General features: G+C 36.3%; 1 protein-coding gene across 4 annotated transcripts; it reads left to right on the top strand.

Moving 5' to 3' along the window:
* The first annotated feature begins 3,309 nt into the window (after nt 1-3,309).
* On the top strand, nt 3,310-19,319 carry LOC113233659 (proton-coupled amino acid transporter-like protein pathetic). 4 transcript variants are annotated; one of them, XM_026468831.1, is made up of 13 exons: nt 3,310-3,387; nt 5,266-5,316; nt 7,114-7,250; nt 8,052-8,196; nt 8,635-8,765; nt 10,215-10,299; nt 10,515-10,665; nt 11,452-11,649; nt 12,707-12,812; nt 15,176-15,289; nt 16,225-16,324; nt 17,627-17,718; nt 19,160-19,319. In XM_026468831.1, exons 1-13 carry the CDS (start codon nt 3,376-3,378, stop codon nt 19,251-19,253), a joined length of 1,416 nt encoding a protein of 471 aa, XP_026324616.1. In that variant the 5' UTR covers nt 3,310-3,375; the 3' UTR covers nt 19,254-19,319. The 4 variants fall into 4 exon arrangements, with proteins under 4 accessions (XP_026324616.1, XP_026324615.1, XP_026324617.1 ...); XM_026468830.1 differs by having other exon boundaries at nt 5,263-5,316; XM_026468832.1 differs by lacking the exon at nt 3,310-3,387 and adding an exon at nt 3,558-3,599 and having other exon boundaries at nt 5,263-5,316; nt 19,160-19,318.
* The last annotated feature ends 380 nt before the right edge of the window (nt 19,320-19,699 follow it).

Below are 19,699 nucleotides of genomic sequence, written 5' to 3'. Positions count from 1 at the left end.
CAATAGTGAACGCGCGCCCACTCTCACATATCTCGTCTGATCCTGCTAACCCGATGGCGCTAACGCCAATGCACATACTGCTCCGCTCGTCCTTTACCAGTCAGGCTCGGACTCTGACTTATGCAGCAAAAGTGAATGGCGCAGAGCCGTGAGATTATCAGACCACTTTTGGCGGAGTTGGGTCAGGGAATATTAGCGCAAAGGGAATATTAGGGGTCCAATGTTAATATAAAGATCGGAGACCCCGTGCTCATCGCTGTCGGAGATTCCCCGAGGGAAACATGGCCTCGGGGGGCCGGTATGTTCCCTGGCCACGACGGAGCTGTACCTACGTGTGGTAAACGCTGGATGAATCTTGCGCCGGCCCCGAAAATTGTTATTTTATAAAAAAATATTGAAGTTCGATGTTCAACCGTCTTTTCCTACAGAAGAAAATATTATACTGACCTTAGTAATAATAATCACAATTATTTTCCTAAGAAACCCTTGGAAAATATTCCTTACAAGAGACACATTTCTTTTTCCTGACGGTATACCGCGAGAGCGTTGCGATCTTAAATGCCATCGTGAAGTTAATGAGCGGTTTTCAGTATTTGTCGTTTCGCTATCCCCTTAGATATAATATTAAAAACAACGTACAAATCAAACACGTGTCGCCGTCAGGCTAGTTAGACTGAGCTTGTGAAAATTAAGATAAGGTGAAACTACCCCAATTGTTCGGCTGCCGGACATGTAGCTGTCGTCGCAGCTCCTGATTGGTCAACTCAATGTCATATTGCGCAACGCGATAACTTGCGGCAATATATTACTCACTAGTTCAGTTATCCAGTTCCGTTACCTGAACTAATGAGATTTGTTTCTCGTTTGTTCAGTTGAAAATAAAACAAGCTTTTGACCCTGGTTTAGTAGAGATTTTTTATTTCCTCTATTCCCACTAGTTCAGTTGGCCATCCTCTCTCTATACTAGTTCTGTTGTGCAATTCAATTAGTTGATAGAACTATAAAGAATTTCTATCTTGTTTGCTTCTTTCATCTGTTCAGTTAACTGAACAAATGGGAAAAAGAGTCTCGCTAGTTCAGTCAACTGAACAAACGAGAAAATATCTCAATATAGTCGTCCCGAAATAAGAGGCCAAACTTGACAGCTAAAGAAGGCGATAGTATGTAACTTTGAATGCGATCAACGAAACAGTAGACAAACAATTAGTAGCATAATTGAGTTTAAAAAAAAAACATACATTTATCCCGAAACAGTTACGTCCTCAAGCTATTTTTTTAAATAATAGTGTTTTAAGCAATTAATCGCCGAATTTCACCAAGTTACTTCGATTTCTCGAAAAAAATATTAGATAAAATAATGAACATTATTTGAGGTTGTTTGCTGTTGACTTTGATAACTAATTGCCAGCCAAATAATTGAAAATTTATGACATCCTTGGTTTTTTAGTAATTTAATCTTTTTATGTAGTTGTTTTATCGATGAACATACTTATTTACACTAAATTCTCGTAATAAACCACTTATGAATATTTTAAATCAAAATTAAAGAATTGGATACAATTCATCGGAATGTGGGACAATTTTATGACAATAAGAGGAATTGCTACAAAATTGTAAGGAATTCTGTACATGAATTGCTTTTAACAGAATTATACTATTCGGCCTTTTAGGCCCCTGAACAACAATGAACCGAAAAATAATCTAAACAACCACAAATTCTTAAAAATTTGAATCGATTTCTCGTGAAAATCGAATAATCTGATTAGCGATATGATTAGTCCACATTACTATTCGCGACACGATGACAAGTGTCAAATTTGGCCTCTTATTTGGTAACGACAATAGTTCAGTCAACTGAACTAGTGGGAATAGACCAATATATTGCCTGAATTTGTGCATTGTAAATCCACCTTAAATCTTCCTTAACTTGAACTTGACTCTCAACTACAAACTTGTCAGAAAATTTGTCTCCTCGTTGGAGAATCATGTCAAGTGTAAACGAGACTTCAAATTAAATATCAATATCCAAGTTATGCTACGTTCAAAACTAAATGCTTATCGCTAAGGTCTATACATTATGTACTATATATACGACCTCCGCTCCCGCTCTATGTCTACATTATTGTAGACTAGAGCGGGAGCGGCTGTCCGATGCAACATGTTAGCCCACAGGTTCGCGGGGTGTTCAAGGGATGTGAAAATTGTTTGTTCAAAGCTTTTTGTGTCTCCTTTTGCTCGTGCTGTGGGTGCGCAATACAACAACGCGTTCCGGGTGTTGTTGGAGCTGCCGCGGCGGTGCAGCGCGTCCGTCATGTTCGCCGAGGCGAGGACTGACGGTTTCACAGCCGTGATGAGAAAGAGGTATGCCTGGTTGGAAGCACGGTTACCCGCCAGCCCCAACCGTAGTCTCAAGACTACGGTTGGGGCTGGCGTGTTTGCGAGCCGCTGGGACAGCCCAATGTTGGCCCGGTGGCGTCACTGCATGCAACATGTTTCAATATGAATGTTTTAATGTTAATGTTTCTGATTATATATTTTTATTTTTTCACTTATTGTGTACTAACACTTAGTTCCTTACGATTTTAATTTTATTTTACTAACACTTTTGTATGGACCACTTTAGAAGTCTAAAGTAAAGTTCACTTCACTTTTTATTTTTATGGCTCCATCAATATGAGAACTGATGATTTTGCCAATGTCACAGTTGAAAGAAAAAAAACGAAAAAAAAAAAGTAAGAGTAAAGTTAAAAAAGTAAAGTTATTTTATTATTTATTCATTGCATTTTTTGTCTATGTCAAATGTTGTATGTCAATAATTGCGAAACTTGTTTTTTCTTATGTCTCTTGGCTTTTCGCGGTGAGCGTTTTAGCCACTTACAGAGTGTTTTGACTTACATGTTTCTAAAACGGGGAAAATTTTATGTCATGGAATGTAATTTGTAATTTGTACTTTTTTCCATCGTCTAAGCTTCAGAGGCATGCATATGTCATGCATATGCTAAGACTATGGAAACCAATATTTTCCATCCTCTCCAAGAGGATGAAAAAAATAAAGTCCATAGTCTAAGGGTTGGACGGAATTTAAATATAATATTTAAAACCGAAATGTCATTTGATAATTTTGACAATGACGTAATATTCAAGGTAGCTTAGCTTTGCTTTTTTACCTTTAGAAGTATATTTGTTAAATTATTTATGAAATAAATACATCAATGATTAATTTAATTGTATATATTTTTTTAATTCAATGGGAAGAATGAAAGTATTGTTTTTTTAATTTATTTATTTTTGTGTGTGATTATCAACTTCGGCACCACCAACGTGACGGTTATCTAAAATTTTTTGTTTTAACATTAATGCACTCAATTGATTAAAATGAATCCAAGTGTAAGTAGCGACTAAGTACAATAATAATTACTTGTTTAAGGTGTACACTTGACGATCCCAAATTTAAAATTGTTTGGAGGAGATTTGTGCCCGGATGTTCTATGTAATAGTCTATGGTCATATTAGACGAACTGTGAACTAAGAACTCATGGAGCGGTTTTCACCCACGTCCGCCGCGGTTGCGGGAGCGCGGCCTCCGAAGAATGTAAAAAGTATGCAAAATTTAGTAGCACATTTCACGACGCGTTTAACGCCCGCAGTGGAGACGGTTGCTCGCGGAGGCCGCAAGCCGCGCGGGCCCCGCCACCTGCGCGTTTGGCGGGTGTCGCCCGCGCACTCTGCGGTCGCTTCACGGGCGACGCGTTACACGCGCACGGTTTGGATCTTTCCTTCCCACGCCATTTTGTGATTGATTTTCGATTTGGCAGCGCGTGTCAATTTCTCAAGTTATGGATGTTGAAGTCGATCAATTAATTTCCCACCAGTTACCATTTTTCTTAAAAATTCTGAATAAGCAGATACGGACATCCGAAAAAAATTAAAGAATTTGTCTTCATGTCTTTTCAACTCGTTAATAAGAACAACGAATAATCCGTAACGAATTCTTTCCTGAATCAGAGGATGCACCCAGAATCTTTTAGGCCTTCTTCTTCTTCGATGAAGTATTAAAAGATGAGAGACTTAACTGACGATCTCAGTCGATCGTAAATAACCACGCGCCTTGCGATCCTCTCCCGCCAAGTTTGCGGGCCGTTCCGCAACCGCGGCGGCTACGTGACCGTACAAACCTGCCGTATTGTGAGTGTTGAAATAAAACAGCTGTTCCGCAACCGCAGCGGGCGCGGGTCAAAACCGCTTCGTGAGTTCTATCTCTTAATGTAAAAAAGAGGATTTTAAACTTAGAGGATGGAAAAAATAAAGGTATAGTTTAAGGTTTTAAACGATGTTAAAAACACAAAATCCATGTAAGAAACTCTTTTGACAATTTCTGTTTTAAATCTATACAGAGGAATTTGCCTGCGATGTGGAAGCAATACTTTGTCTATGATATTATGTCACTCACGTAACCACATTGAAAACCCAAAAATCAATAAAACGTTCTGGAGTTCATCCATTAATAAACAAACAATCTTATAATATTATAGCAATAAAAAGCTATAACGCTGAAAAACGTAAAATAAACTTCTATTTTTTGTATCATATAGCCATATAATTTTTGTATCATATAGTTATCTATAATCATCATTTTTGTATCATTAGCTAACAACGCAGGGCTTGAAATAAGTAAAAAGCTAGCACCAGAACGTAACTGCAAATAAGTTGGTCCAGCATGTACGGCGTAGACGAGTAGCTAACTAGCGTGTGTATGGTTCATTAATACAAATTCAATTTGTACCTTGTGGTGTATATAACAAAATAAATATGGAATTTTTTTGCTTTGCTAACAATATGGAATGGAAAATACACTACATTGGCAAAGTTTACTGTGGGATTTAAAACCAACGTTTCGGGCCCGTTTACGTCTTGGCTGACTTTTATTTCCAAGAACTCGATATTTACTTCTTAAATTCAAAATTACGAATAAACATATTAAATAAAGGCCACTCGTCGACCCTTACACAATAGTTTGTTGAAGGGATGATTTGGTATTGCAAATATAATGAAATCGGAAAGAAAATCTTGGAATTGGGCTACAAACATAACATGCAACTGCTTTAGTAGGGAAAGATATTTTTTTTCACCAATTAATCCAATTTTTTGCGATATCTAACAGTCCCTTAATATGTTCTAGGTCAACTTGCTAATATCCGGCTTCGCTCAGTCAAAAATCAATCTTAAATAGTGAGCGTAAATAAATATATTATTTTATTTCAGAAGAAAAAGGAAAATGACCGATTCAGCGACTCTTCTTCGTATCTTTCGAAAGATGTAAGTTTATTTCACAATACATCAAACGATACTGCGCAAAGAGGCTACAGAAGCATTGTTACAGCCAAACTATCCTATGGCAACATTGACCCTTCAAATAGAACGCAAACGTGAACCGGGGTCTAAATTTTATACACGTTATAGGTACTTGAAGATATTAGCAAGCAGAGATTTACCGTATTACCCAACTATAATACGTATAATATACCCTAATATAGTAAAAGCAAGCTTTTTGTGACTGTCTTGAAAAGTACTGCCGCCATACCTATTTCTGTAGCCAGACTATCTCAGCGAAAAGTTTAATGAGACATTTAGTCAAATATTTTGTATACTCGTAAAAATATACATAATTTCAATAAAACATAAGATATCCATAATATTAACCTTAGAACTAAGTTCAAACTCATGGTGCCACGATTTCGTTTAACTAAGGTAAACGATTCTTTTATGGAAACTGTTTACGTTTTTACAATAATATTCCGGAGTATATTATTAAGATCACCATTTCCTAAGTTCAAAACTTACACTTACAAAGTATTTTAATTGAAAAGTTATATTACAAAATTGAAGAGCATGCGTTAGATAAAGATGTATGGAAAGACAACATGAGTGTAGATTCCACACAATCATGATTCAAAGTGTTTTCCATATTATTTATGTCTATTTGAATAGAGCAATCCCTAGATTTTCTAGCTCGTTCTTCTCATGAAGCTCAGCGTGAACGAGCAGTAACTTAAAAAAATTACGTTTTGGAGTGTAAAAATTTTACCTATGCAATAAATGATTATTTGACTTATATGACTTTGCCATGCACTGATGCTCACCGCATTACTATGTATATATTCCATCTTTGAAGGGGATAAAGGTACCAGTGAATTATTTTTATGATTTTTAATGAGATTTTTGACGTATCACATGTGGCTTTGTTATACCAAAGGTATGAAATGAAATACTGACATACGCGATTATTATTATCAATCTTTGCACTCTGCCATGGTTTGCCAACAAAACTATTTAAAGTAAAAGAAAACCGAAAGAAGAAGAGAAATAACATACACAGAAAAGTGCATGGGTACGGCCCTATCGATTTGATTGCGAGAATGCCTGCCATGGCTTTTTTTATAATACTAAGTGAAGGGACCAACAAGTTGTGCGCCTGGTGGTGAGAAACACTCTTGTCTATAACAATTGCAGTATCACTCAGAGCTTTAAATCACAAAGATTTGAGGGGTACTGCCACTGCGCCAGACGCCAAGAGACATAAGTTGACAAATCCCAAATGTCTGTAATTTCACCAGTATCCTTACCCTTCGAAACCGGAATACAGTAATACTTACATTACTGCTTGGCGGTTGAAATGGGTAAAGTGGCAGTACCTACTTCCCTGGATGAACTCTTTCAGAAGAAGCAGTAGATGCTACTAAAATATTGCAGTATTGCTTTTCTTTTGTCTTGTCTTCATTTATTTCTGAATGTTATTCTTGTTCAGTATGTTTTTGTTTACCGACTATTTCTACCACCAGGCAGTAATGTGAGCATTACTGTGTTCCGGTTTTGAAGGTAAGGGTGAAATTACAGACACGTGAGACTTACCAACTTTGTTTCTCAAGGTGGCCGACGCAATGGTAGTGCCCCTCAGGTGTTTGCGATTTAATGCTTTATGTGCTCCAATCGTTATAGGTGGGTAGGCCGCTTGTTGATATCATTAAAAAAAGTAAATAATATTATGTTGCTTGTAATGATTACAAGTCTGAAGTCGGATATAATATAATAGAAACAAATTTTATATTTCACCAGAGTGAGGAAGAGTTTGGAATTGAGTTGGATCGTTTGAATCAACTGTATCAAAATGCAACTTCACTGGACGTATACCCTGGTGCAGAACCTATGCATTATGATTTTGTCGCTGAGCGACATATCTTGTATCCTACTCGGTAAGTAAATAATAACAACAACAACACTCACAGCCACACACTAGGGAAACCCTGTATCGCAGGTGCCATGGACACAGACACCACAAATTACACCTAAACTCACGAAATAAATGTAGGCTATTCAAATATTTCTCCCGGCCCGGGAATAGTACCCGGAACTTCTACATGGCAGTCCTGCATGGTAAAAATGGCCAAGCCGGCAGTTAAAATAACTTAAAGAACATAAGTATTTTCATGAACAATGAGTGTCATGGCAGTAAACCATAATGATATTCAATAAAATAAATACGGCAATTAATTATATCCACATCTCTTGTGAGATACTGGTAGCTGTAAAGGTACCTGGCCGAGTGAAGAAAACTTTCATAAGTTTCTCACAGGTGGCGCTTCGGCAAGCAAGCAAACAAGGCAAGCCGTTAACCCAATACAAAAAAATGCAAGCACACAAACAAGTTCGGACAGGCAAGGTCTGCTGACTCGATCTGTAGCTTAATTGCTAAGAGCTGTAGCCCCGGTTTGGCAAATAGACTCTAGTTCGAGTACAGCCGGATCGAAGGAATTTTGCGTTGTGTTTGTTTGATATTTGTATCATTAATAATTACAAATGTTGCAACAAATGATGTAACAAAAGTAGTATTATTGTACGTGTACCAGCGCGGCAGTCAGCTTTTAAGAAGAGAAGTGTACTGTATAGAAAAGAAGTCTACCGAGTGACTACGATCCCCAGGAATTAGATGTCTGCAACAATCTACCATAATAACAGGAAGAGAAAGACAATACACTTCATGTTTCTGTTTTCAGCATTTGGGAGTCACTAGCGCACCTTATTAAAACGTGTTTGGGTGCGGGTTTTTTGGGTATCCACGAAGCTTACATGTACGGAGGAATTTGGACTTCATTGGTTTCTTCGATTTTTATTACAATTATATCCACTTATAACATGTTAGTAAGTAGATAACAGTATACATTTTTTCTTGCCGAAACTTTAGTCAAAATAATAAGGCTCAGAATAATGCTAACAAATATCCAAATTATCGATAACATAGTGACTTGAAACCTAGTAACAATATTGCTCCAAGCACCGAGAAAGTTTTTAAAATGTCTTCGTGCACCTTGAAGTTTAATACGTATGTTAAATTTTAAGAAAAAATAAAATACATTTTTGAATTAGATTTTTTCTATTAGCCACGTTGGTGATTGAAAATTGCTTGGCAGTTTTGTAAATTATATATTAAAATGAAAACACCCGAAATTTTTGTCAAGGAGCTTTAATCCAAGGTCCGTCCTCTAGCTGAATTATTTAGTTCGTGGTCACACTCTAGAACATTTATTTCTAGTCTTATTAAGTTAATGACACTAATAAAATTAACATTTTATCCAACAGTCACTCGCTAAATCAGCACACATACAGTATAATAGATTGCGTACACCAAAACTGTCATATCCTGATCTGGTCGAAGTAACTGTGAAGTATGGGCCGGTGCGGTGTTTCAGAAAATGGAGCAAAGCCTTTAGGTATGTGTTATGGTACTATTTTTTTTTAATCCAAGCTTCGGAGTCATTCGAGATTTTCGGAAAGGATCTAATGTAATTAAGATTGAGAAACTCCTTGATCCGGTAAAACAATAAAAATATAAGTACTTTGGTACTCCGCGAACCCAGTGAAGATTATTATCATGCTGAATAGCTGCGCTTGTGCTGAATATTGTTTTCGTGCAGTTTTTCCCACCGTCTCTCTGCATAAAATTAATAAAATAAATAACTCAAGCGCAAGTATAATCACAAACATTGTCACCCCCAAAAATATACTCGACACGTGTTTCGACACTCGGCCGAGAAATATAGCCAACCGTCTCTAAGAGAGCTTATATATTCAATATTAATTTCCGCGAAGTAACCCCTGAATCAACAGATTATATCTAAACGTCTTCTTCTACAGTCTTTAGTGACCCACTGCTGACACTATGACTCATTTGCAAGCCATTGTCTCCGATCTTTGACTATCCTATATGCATCCTGGTTTTACTGTTTACTTATATCGTCCATCCATCTAGCCTTCTGGCAGCCGACGTTTCTAGTATAGTTGATACCCCAAGATACCTGACCGTCTATTTGGTTCTGAGTATGTACGAGTAGAAAGTGTTACACAACCTTAACCTTTAACCTTTGAGCTGTAAAATTCACTTTAGTACTGGCTAACTGTTGTTAGTCAGTACTAAAATGAAGTTGACTTTTGTTGAAGTTGACTTCTTTTACGTCATTGGAGAACGACTTTTCAAAAACTTTTTAATTCAATTTACACTTTTCTGTTGAATGCGTAAGAAAGCTCTCAGAACGAAAAGGTCAGTCAAGGTCAAATCAAAGAGGAGTCTTAGAGCGTTGGCTGTACCAGTCCTGGATCTCCACTCCAGCACTTTCCTGCTCCAACGATCATAGGTTTTGCTATGTAACCTCCCCATCACCATTTTCTTTGTGCAGTAATACAATTAAGGTACAAAACAGGTAAACTGCTAAATTGATGACCTACAATCGATAACTGCGCTAAACTCGAATAGCTCCGAAAGGTTCCGAAGCTTGAACTTTAGAAAATATTGCTGTAAACTAGGTACAGATTTTAATTAGTAAATTAATTATTTCAATTATTGACGACTGTGATTTATCTATCAATATGTATGGCATTGCCGAGAACCGGGCTTCAATTCCCAGTTGTATCGATTTTGAAAACAAATATTATAAATTGATCTGGTTTTGCTGTCTTGGTACGGGACCTACAATGCCATTTTCAATTATTTACTCTAATACGTACTTTATTTAGAGCCCTTTTTCTGACAAGGGGATCAATTAATCCATATACCGCGTGGGACCAAATATCCATTATAATCCCCTAACGCAATCTCTATGCCTACGAAATAAATACCCTTGGCAACTTTTAGTGTAACCTGACCATAAATTAATATTTTGCAGATACGCGGTGGACACATGCCTGTTCATAGAACTATGTAGTGTATGCTGTGTGTATCACATTATGATAGCCTCTACTTTGAAACAGGTGTGTCAACTAATTTCAAAATATGCTAACAACAAATCTAACACGCTTACTACCACCACGACTGGCCACGTCTCTGAAATCAGCTTCACTAACCCAGCTACGCTAGTACTAGCCGTTATCGACGTCTTCTGTTCCTATTAATAATATCTTTGATTACTCACTGCAAATTCCCACTCACAGAACACTCGTCCTTAATAATTATTTTACGATTTCAGTCTCTAGAAGTGGTATCAGTATACATGGCAGATTTGGCTTTGAATATCAGAATCTACATTTTGCTGGTTCTATTACCAATCCTACTGATTTCTTTTATCAGGAGTTTGAAGTACTTGGCACCTTTCTCTTTGGTAGCAGATGCATTTATTGGTTACTATCACAGTTTAATCATTTTTAAGTCATTTAGGAAATTGAAACTATTTTTTCGGATCTTAATCCCATATATTTGTTTTTTCACCCTTGACAAGTCCCAAGGTCACAGCTGACTAAGATGGTAAAGTCATTAACCAGTTATACGTATTATTAAAGTAGTGGCGATGATTATAATTAGTAGAGTATTTTGCATTATTAATAAACATAACCGGATGTGACCATGGCATCTGATAACGGCCCGAAAAGTTGGTTTGTTTTAAAAAAAACAAGAATTCGCGATTTAGACCAAAAAAAATATTTCATTTCCAATGTGTAACAATCGCGAAAACCTAAGAATGTCTTTATTTCCTCCGTTAGATCCTTTATAAGCCACTTATGAGTGAATTCTTGTTCCACACAACAACGTCTACGATATAAATACAAGAGCTGCATGTTACGCTTATAAAGTATCAAAAGTATCTAAACAAACTCATTGACCTGGTGCATACCCTAAGTAGCCGTTGAATACTAGCAGACGAAGGCGTGTTCTAGCTTAGATACCTCGTCTTACGTAAATGTAGTGTGGGTAACTAAAAGCAGCTGGTTATGTTCTATGTCCATCAGTGGATTCCTGTTGGTTTATGGTGATGATAGAGGAAATCAGTGTTGGAGATCATCATTCAGCCGTATTTGGTCGTAAATCAGTACCTCTAACTCTGTCTCTTTCTCTCTTTATTGTAATACTGTAAGCTCTCCATGAAAGTGGTTTAGTCCATTACCAACAATCTTTTGTTATTTTTCCAGTACTTTGTGCATTCACAGCCATATATTACAGCATAAAACAAGCAAAAAATATCAACGATGTACCAGGCTGGAAAGGTTTCTATGGATTTTTCAGATTCTCTGGTGTCTTCATGTACAGTATAGATGGAATCACTATAATAATGCCTATTGAAAACATTATGGAGCGACCATTAAGCATACCTTTTGTTATTCATGTTGGTTAGTTTATTCTCTATATTTCGTTTGGTATGTATGATCAACAAACGTTTTCCTTTCTGAAAGTAATGACATACGGATAGATTCAATGGTATTTATAACAATTCATCAAAACTATAAAGAACCATTCCATGTAGCAATCACCAGGCGTGCCAATGTCAAACCCTCTTCCGACACTCAAGCACGTCTTGATGAATGGAAAGAAATTATGAAATTGTGTAACATACGACAAAGACGCTTGTATCAAATGCATGTATGAATATGTTACCTGGCTACAACACAATCAGTCATCTACCAACCAACGACTCCATCATTTCTATCGTACCATAGTACACCGGTGACCTCGAGCACCATCACATACACCGTGGTACATCCGCATTTGATGTGCAACATATCAAAAATGTTAATATCCCAAATTGCTTTAGAGTCCCAAATTACTTTTGCCTGTGGCTTCCGCTAATAGCGCGTTTGCTCTCAGGGGAATCTGCCTTACGAATGAGCAGTAGAGTTTAATGAATATGACGATTTCAAGTATAATTTACTTGCTTATGAAATAAACTTTATTTGACTTTGGCTTTGACTTTTACACTAGGTGGACAGGTAGCCTTCTCTTGCCCATCGAAGCCGGCAATCTACCCAGTGTTGTTTACACTGAGTCGACCAAGTCGACTAAGCGTGATCACTTTTCAAATGACTCGGTTGAATTTGATAAGCGACGGCCGACCAAACAAGTTTGGTATCATACAACAAATCAAAATCAACAAGTTTCAACGTAACGGAAATACCTACCTACCCGATCAGTTTGTTTCGAACGATTCGCTGTTTCTCTATGCGTATAGTCGACTGCTTCTTTGGGCAAGGTAGCAGTCGACTATGTGCAAACAGCGCGTCAACTGCGCCGCCATGGTCAGTCGTATCCGCTTGCCAAAGAGAGTCGGCTCGGTGTAAATTACAAGTCATCTGCGTCTTCTTCAGCAAGGGGAAGTAATCTCCCGAAGGCGACAATTGACCGTGTGTAAACACGCTATAAAATAAACATTAAACTGTTACCATTTTTCAGGTATGACTATTGTGGTGATCCTAACAAGTTTTGTTGGATTTTTTGGATACTGGGGCTGGAGAGAGGACTGTAAAACTCCAATTACTACTAACATGCCTGTAGAGACGTATGTATATATTGTGGAATATAATAGTAGTGCATCATTAAAATTAGTGTTATTAAATAAAGACATTACTTCTTGGCTCGATGAAATAACCATACAGTTAAGAATATTCCTTTGAACTTTTGATTAACTTCCATTTTAAAAACAACATCTCCATGGACAAAATCGTCATGTTCGCAATAGAAATAATTGCTAATTTATTCACTTAGGCGCTTGAAATATTTGTAAAAAGAAAAAAAATTAATAAATTATACTGGCAATGTTACTGTTACTTTAACATTTCACTAATTATATCTAAAAAATGTTATACTGAAGGTTTATTATACCTACACATTGCAATAAAATTATACCTTTTGTTTTTGTTCGCATATTAATTACAGAAGTCTCGTGCAGTCCCAGTAATTTCCGCAGCAAACTTGTAGTATCTAATCTAGTGTGAACGTTAAACGATTGACACAAAAATCATTATACTATGTAAAATTTTATAACAAAAAATTTTGATATTTATATTCTTTGAAATTATAACTTCAAAAAAGTACATAAAATGCATATGATAGAGATTTGATTATATCGTTATACAAGGTTAAATCAGAATATTTCGTAAAGGGCGTAAGCGACATTTCGAAAAATTTTTCACACGGCACTGCTTTGGGTTTCACGACTGTTTTACAATATTTAGGTACGTCCAGTTTTAATTTCACTTTTAAAACTGATACTCAGTTAAAGCCGAAATAGAATTTTGAAACAGGGCATAAATCGCCCACGAATGATAACGAATGGTCACTGTACAAAAAACAATCTTTTTAAATTTCTAACGTCATCTTGGATTTCAAAATACGAACATTATAATGCTAAAAACCCGTGTACGTACGTTGGCTTATTACAGGTACGTAATTTGCTACATGACGTAATGTCGTTATGCTATATAAGCGTGATAAAGGAGACTGCGCGATACTGGCCATTTTTTTTGGTAGTGACAGAGATCGCTGAATTGTGAAACTATTTACTAGTAACTCTGTGAAGGATATCATAATTTTTTGGATAATATCGTTTTGCATTAAGACTAATATAGTACAGGATTGCCGAGCTAGATTACGCTGGTTAGTGGATAAGTTATATAGTAATTTATCGTGTTATTTTCGAAGTTTAAAATTAAATTCTTAGCACAATTTGTTTTTATGAATCCTTTGTGTCGATATTGCAAAATATTAAATGTTAATTAACATGAAAAGATTATGAGAAATAGTGGGTACTAAACGAAATTCTCAAAAATACTTTTATTTTATTGTGATAGGTGAAAATTTGTAGAGTACTTCTAAAACGATGTAGGTTCCCTTTTTAACCGACTTTAAAAAGGAGGAGGTTCTCAATTCGACTGTATGTTCTTTTTTGTATGTATGTATGTTACGCGATAACTCCGGTATTTGTGAACCGATTTTCATGATTCTTTTTTTGTTGGAAAGGGGGTACTTCCATAGTGGTCCCATTTCATTTTGAAGAAAATCATCCACCCCAAAGGGTGGCTGCTCACGCATGAAGATTCATTTTTATAAATAGCGCCTAACTTTAATTTAGAAGGAATTACTTTAATGGTTGATTTTGCTATTTCTCCCATTCAAGGCGTTTTTCTCTCAATATACTTTAGTAGTAGAGAGTGTAGTAGAGTAGAGTAGTGAGAACCGATTTTTATTATCTCCAGTGTCAAGTCGTGTATAGTGGCGAACTAGGGGATATTTCAATAAAACTTAGCAAATAGACGTAATTCCACGTACTTTTGAGGTCGGTTTTTTAGTACTCTGTACTGAGATTATACTTTAGCTGAAAGCGGTTTTCAAAAATCATCGTTGAGTAAGAAATAGCAGTTATCGCAATTTTCAGAACTTTAATTGTTTATTACTCAAAATCAAACGTATTTCATTGTGTCACTGTCATTCTCAGTGAGCGAAATATTTTAAAACAGTCCTTAAAACCTAAAACATGCTCCCCTGATATTTTTTCGAAATGTCGCTTACGCCCTTTCTATGCAATACCGACGATTTGTTGTTCATATGTAATTACACGTCCTTTATTTGGTTTTGCCTTGGACCGCCTCAATATTCAAATAATTGCTAAATTTGAAAACCCAAAAGAATAGGCTAAAGGAAAGAAAGACTTATGCTTATTATTAGTTTTAATTAAAGAAAGTTTAAGGGCTTTATTCAATTGTCGAAAATTTCCTTCTACAAAAGAATCCATCGTCGCCACCGGATTTTTCCACGCCGCCGGTGCCGATTAAATAGACCGACATAAAACAACACTTGTTATTTAAAAATCAGCCTGTATATGGCCAGGTACTTAAAAATCAGCGATGTTATTATTTGTTCCAGAGGAACCTTAATTTTACGATTCCTAATTATAATAATGTTCACGGCGACATACGCTGTTCATTTCTGGGTACCGTTCAGAATAGCGTGGCGCTATTTGGGAAGAAAAATCAAAAGGTATGGTTTGTGTGAAATATAGAAATAAAAAAATAATATGAAATATAGAGCAAAAATTTGAAACGGTAATTTGTGACGTCACTACTTTGTACAACGAGCTACTTACTAATGACGTAATTTCGAAAAATACCTATGTCTGATATTAATTAAGATATCGAAAAACGCGATAGCAAAGCTCCTTGTGAAAGAGTGCGTCCAGGGAAATACTGCCATTATAACTATTTATGCCATCAAGTAGTAATCTGAGCATTACCGCGTTCCGGTTTTGAAAAGTAAGCGTGCTGATGGAACTACTGGCAGATGGAACTTGTCAACTTTCCTGTATTCTAAAGTCGATTACATTAATCACAAATCTCATATTTAACACCCTGTATTAATTTAAAACGACCTCGGTGGTCGATTGGCTTAATCGACGATTTTCATGGTGTCGCCATCTCTGAGGTCCCGAGTTCGATCCCCGGCTGGGTCAATGTAGAAAACGATTTTTTCTCTACATATGTTTGTGGTGCCATCGTCGTTTCCGATTTCCATAACACAAGTGCTTTAATAACTTACTTTGAGATCAGTGCAACGTATGGAACATTTTTTTTATTAATATCTAGTGACGGGATGAATAAGTCATTCACCTGATAATAAACGACACGCCTATCTATGACAGTTGCAGTACCACTCAGAGCTTTAAATCGCAAAGATCTGAGGAGTACTACCATTACGCCCGTCACCCTGAGATATAAGTTGACGAGGACCATGTGCCTGTAATTTCCCCAGCAACCTTAACCCTTTAAAGCCGGAACGTAATATAATGATCACATTACTACTTGGCGGTAGAAATAGGTAAGGTGGTAGTACGTCCCTGGACGGACTCTTCAACTGCTACTAGAAGTTCTACTACTTCATATGTTATTAAAATAATTTGCAATAATGTCGTATTTCAGGAAACGAGCTCGATGCGAGAGATTATACAGGACGGCATTAGTTACAATAATATGTTTAGTTTGCATCGGTCTGCCTAATATGAATATTCTTATGAGCTTTGTGAGTATATACAACATTAATTAATGAGACATGTTACCGTATAGAATCTATACGGTAGTACTATACTATAGATGAATATTTTATTATGCGGAGATGAGTAATGGGAGTTCATTCCAAGTCTATTCATGAACACACATACGCGCGTGCACACACACACACACACACACACACGAACACACACACACACACACACACACACACACACACACACACACACACATACACGTGAGCGCGCGCGCGCGCGCGCGCTCACGCAAACAAACACACACATACACACAGAGAGGGGGAGGGTGGGCGAGGGAGAGAGAGAAAGAGAAAGAGAGAGAGAGAGAGAGAGACCGACCACACAACAATCATACTTAATTAAGTTATTTTATTTTATATTATTTTACTTAACTATGTTTAAAAAAATTATAAAAATCAACACTTATTTATTTATTTTAGAACTGAGTTATTTAGTTTACAATTAATCTACACCGTAATCTTTTTGCGCCTGCTTTAGCAGGGCCTAAACTAAAGTTTTAGTTACCTATTTTTTAATTGGGCTCAAATAGGCCTTGCTCAATTTAAATCGAAGTCATTTGACATTTTATTTATTTGTATATTGACGGCCTAATGAATAGAATTCCAGCACTCATGTCAGACACAATATTAGCTAAGAATTTTGAAAATTGTATACGAGTGTTACGTCCATTATACTCATTTATTTATTTAGTTCGTATTCCATAAGATGCAACATAGAGGATCAATGTAATTTGGTTTATCACCATGTATTTCAATGTATCTACTATAAACTATGTTGAATACAATATATTTGAATTTGAACATTTTATTTATCATCAAATCGCACTTTCATGTTGCAGACTTGACCTTATTACAAGGGCCACCAAAGGCTTTCATGGTGTCGCCATCTCGTCGCCGGCTGAGTGCCCGGGGTTCGAACCCGAGACCATAAACTAAAAGAACTAACTTTTCGATATTGTCTGGGTGTTTATGGTACCGTCGTTGTTTCCGATTACCATAACACAAGTGCTTTACTTTCTTACTTGGGATCAGAGCAACTTATGCGATATTGTCTAATATTTATAATGTCCCAAACAACCATGTAAAGAAACTGGTCCCAAAACTTAGAAATTCTCTGAATTACGAGTAACAGAGTGACGAAGACAACTCTGTAGCATTACCCGGAACACGCATATCGGAAACCATTTACAAAAGTTTATTTCGCAAATTGATCCTACCAGAAATTAAACTAATAACTTTCTCTACATTTTTCTGAAAAATATTTATATTTGTCTGCAGGTTGGCAATTTCTTTATAGCATTTCTGACATTCATCTTTCCAGCTTTCATCGATTCCATGGTTACATGGGATCGAAATAATCCTTATCACCAGTAAGTTAAAATTTTTTTTTATGGTACCAAATGACAGGAAAAAGAATTCGTGCGCCTGGTGGTAAGCGACACATCTACCCACACTTGCAGTGTCACTTAGAGGTTTAAACCTTAAAGACCTGAAGGACACTACTGTGACCCAGAAACATACATCTCATTTGGCTGTAGTTTTACTAGTACCCTTACCTTCAAACCCGGAACGCTGTAGGTAATAGTTACATTACTGCTTGGCAGCAGAAATAGGTACGGTGGCAAACATACTGAAAAAGAAGAAACATCCAGAAACAATTGAAGACAATTAAGTTTTATTGAATGTCATGGTGTTTTACTGCCTACTATGATATTATTCAATGGTTAGTTTTGTGAAATTACTTCACTATTTAGTTATAATTGTTAATAAAGATTGAACACATACTTCGATCGAATTCAGCCGGATCAAAGGACTTTTTTGTGTTTTTGTGTTGGACTTTGTATTAATAATTACTGGTTGGCTATACTCCCACTGGACCACCGCCGTTGGTGTAGTTTACTTGGACACGGTCCCGTAACACATCAATGACGTCTAAGATCCGCAAATTGCAATGACTGCCCAGCAGAGAAGTATACCGAGTTATTTGCAAAATACCAATAACCTCGCTGGTCTATATTACTAACATCATAAACAACATTTAGTAGCAGTAGAGTTCCTTGTGAAAGAGTTCGTCCGAGGAAGTACTGCCACCTAATCTATTTCTGCCGCCAAGCAGTAATGTCAGTATTTATTATGTCAACTTATGTCTCAGGGGTGACGGGCAGAACCTCTCAAATCTTTGTGATTTAAAGCATTGCATGGCACTGCAACTGTTAGGGATAGGCGTGTAGTTTACCATCAGACGCACGACTTGTTCGTCCCGTTACTTGATATAATAAACAATAAAAAACTACTTTTGTTCCATAACTCTTATCACATTTTACTTTCGTACAAAAATAGAAATGTTATAATATAAAAATCAAAGTAGGAATATAAGAGTATCAGATAGTACAAAAAAACACATGAAGTTTATTTTTGGTAAATACATCGCACCTCCGGTTAAACACAGACTTAACTACACAAAAAATTGGTGCTTGGTGCAACGGGCTGATATCCGCAACTCGACAGAGGGCTGGGGGATAATGCGTATTAAAATAATATAACATTAAAGAGCTCATCAAATATGCTTAGTAGTCTTAAATACAAAACTTTTAACTCATTTTCTGTCAATTTTACAAAATTAGAGTGTAAGTTAAGTCACTGTTTTACAGACATGCGATATTATGTTTTGCAGAGAGTCATAGTACAAAAGTTGTTATTTATGATGTTAGTAAGTAATATAATATAATAATAATAAACATCTTTATTTGTCTATAGGTAACCTTGTTTATGATGACAAATTATTCTCATTAATCTTGTTTCCTTTCACAGCTTAAAATTAATAAAAAACTTCTCTATAATGGCGTTCGGGGCCGTACTTACCATTGGATCATTATATTCATACCTAGAATTTTACTTGGCCTAGATTTCATTAAAATTATTCATTAGTTTTCTTTTTATACACGTGTATAATGTAGGCATACTGTTTTTTTAATTAATTAAAAAATAATGAAACATTATTTAGACTTTCATTTTATATTTTAATTAACGTTTTGTGTTAGAATTTTATAATTAAGCCACGTGCATTTTTGTACTATTTTTTAAATTCCGAGCTTCGGAGCTATGCGAGTTTTCGGGAAAATTACAATTACATTGTTAACATACTTCATTTGAATATATTATTTGACATTATAATAGCTAGCTGTGATTTACCTACGCTCTAGCCAAATTCAATGTAGGATAAATGTCAACAAATAAAAACACGTTTAGGTTTTGACCTCGGTTTGCCGTTGCCACCACAGAAATCTAATTTGTGTGTCAGTGTGTGACGAAATCTTTCTCAAGGAGCTCGTCTGCTACTAAACGTACTGC

The sequence above is a fragment of the Hyposmocoma kahamanoa genome, unplaced genomic scaffold (assembly GCF_003589595.1).
Source record: "Hyposmocoma kahamanoa isolate Upper Pololo Valley unplaced genomic scaffold, ASM358959v1 79, whole genome shotgun sequence".
Classification (NCBI taxonomy): domain Eukaryota; kingdom Metazoa; phylum Arthropoda; class Insecta; order Lepidoptera; family Cosmopterigidae; genus Hyposmocoma; species Hyposmocoma kahamanoa.
Note: the sequence above shows the minus strand (reverse complement) of the source record. Positions and strands in the feature narration are given on the sequence as shown.

Excerpts from the sequence above, each read along its gene's own strand:
- LOC113233659 (XM_026468830.1), top strand. Across the intron at positions 11,650-12,706 it reads ACCTTTTGTTATTCATGTTG|GTATGACTATTGTGGTGATC; the intron begins GTTAGTTTATTC and ends ACCATTTTTCAG. Across the intron at positions 15,290-16,224 it reads TTGGGAAGAAAAATCAAAAG|GAAACGAGCTCGATGCGAGA; the intron begins GTATGGTTTGTG and ends GTCGTATTTCAG.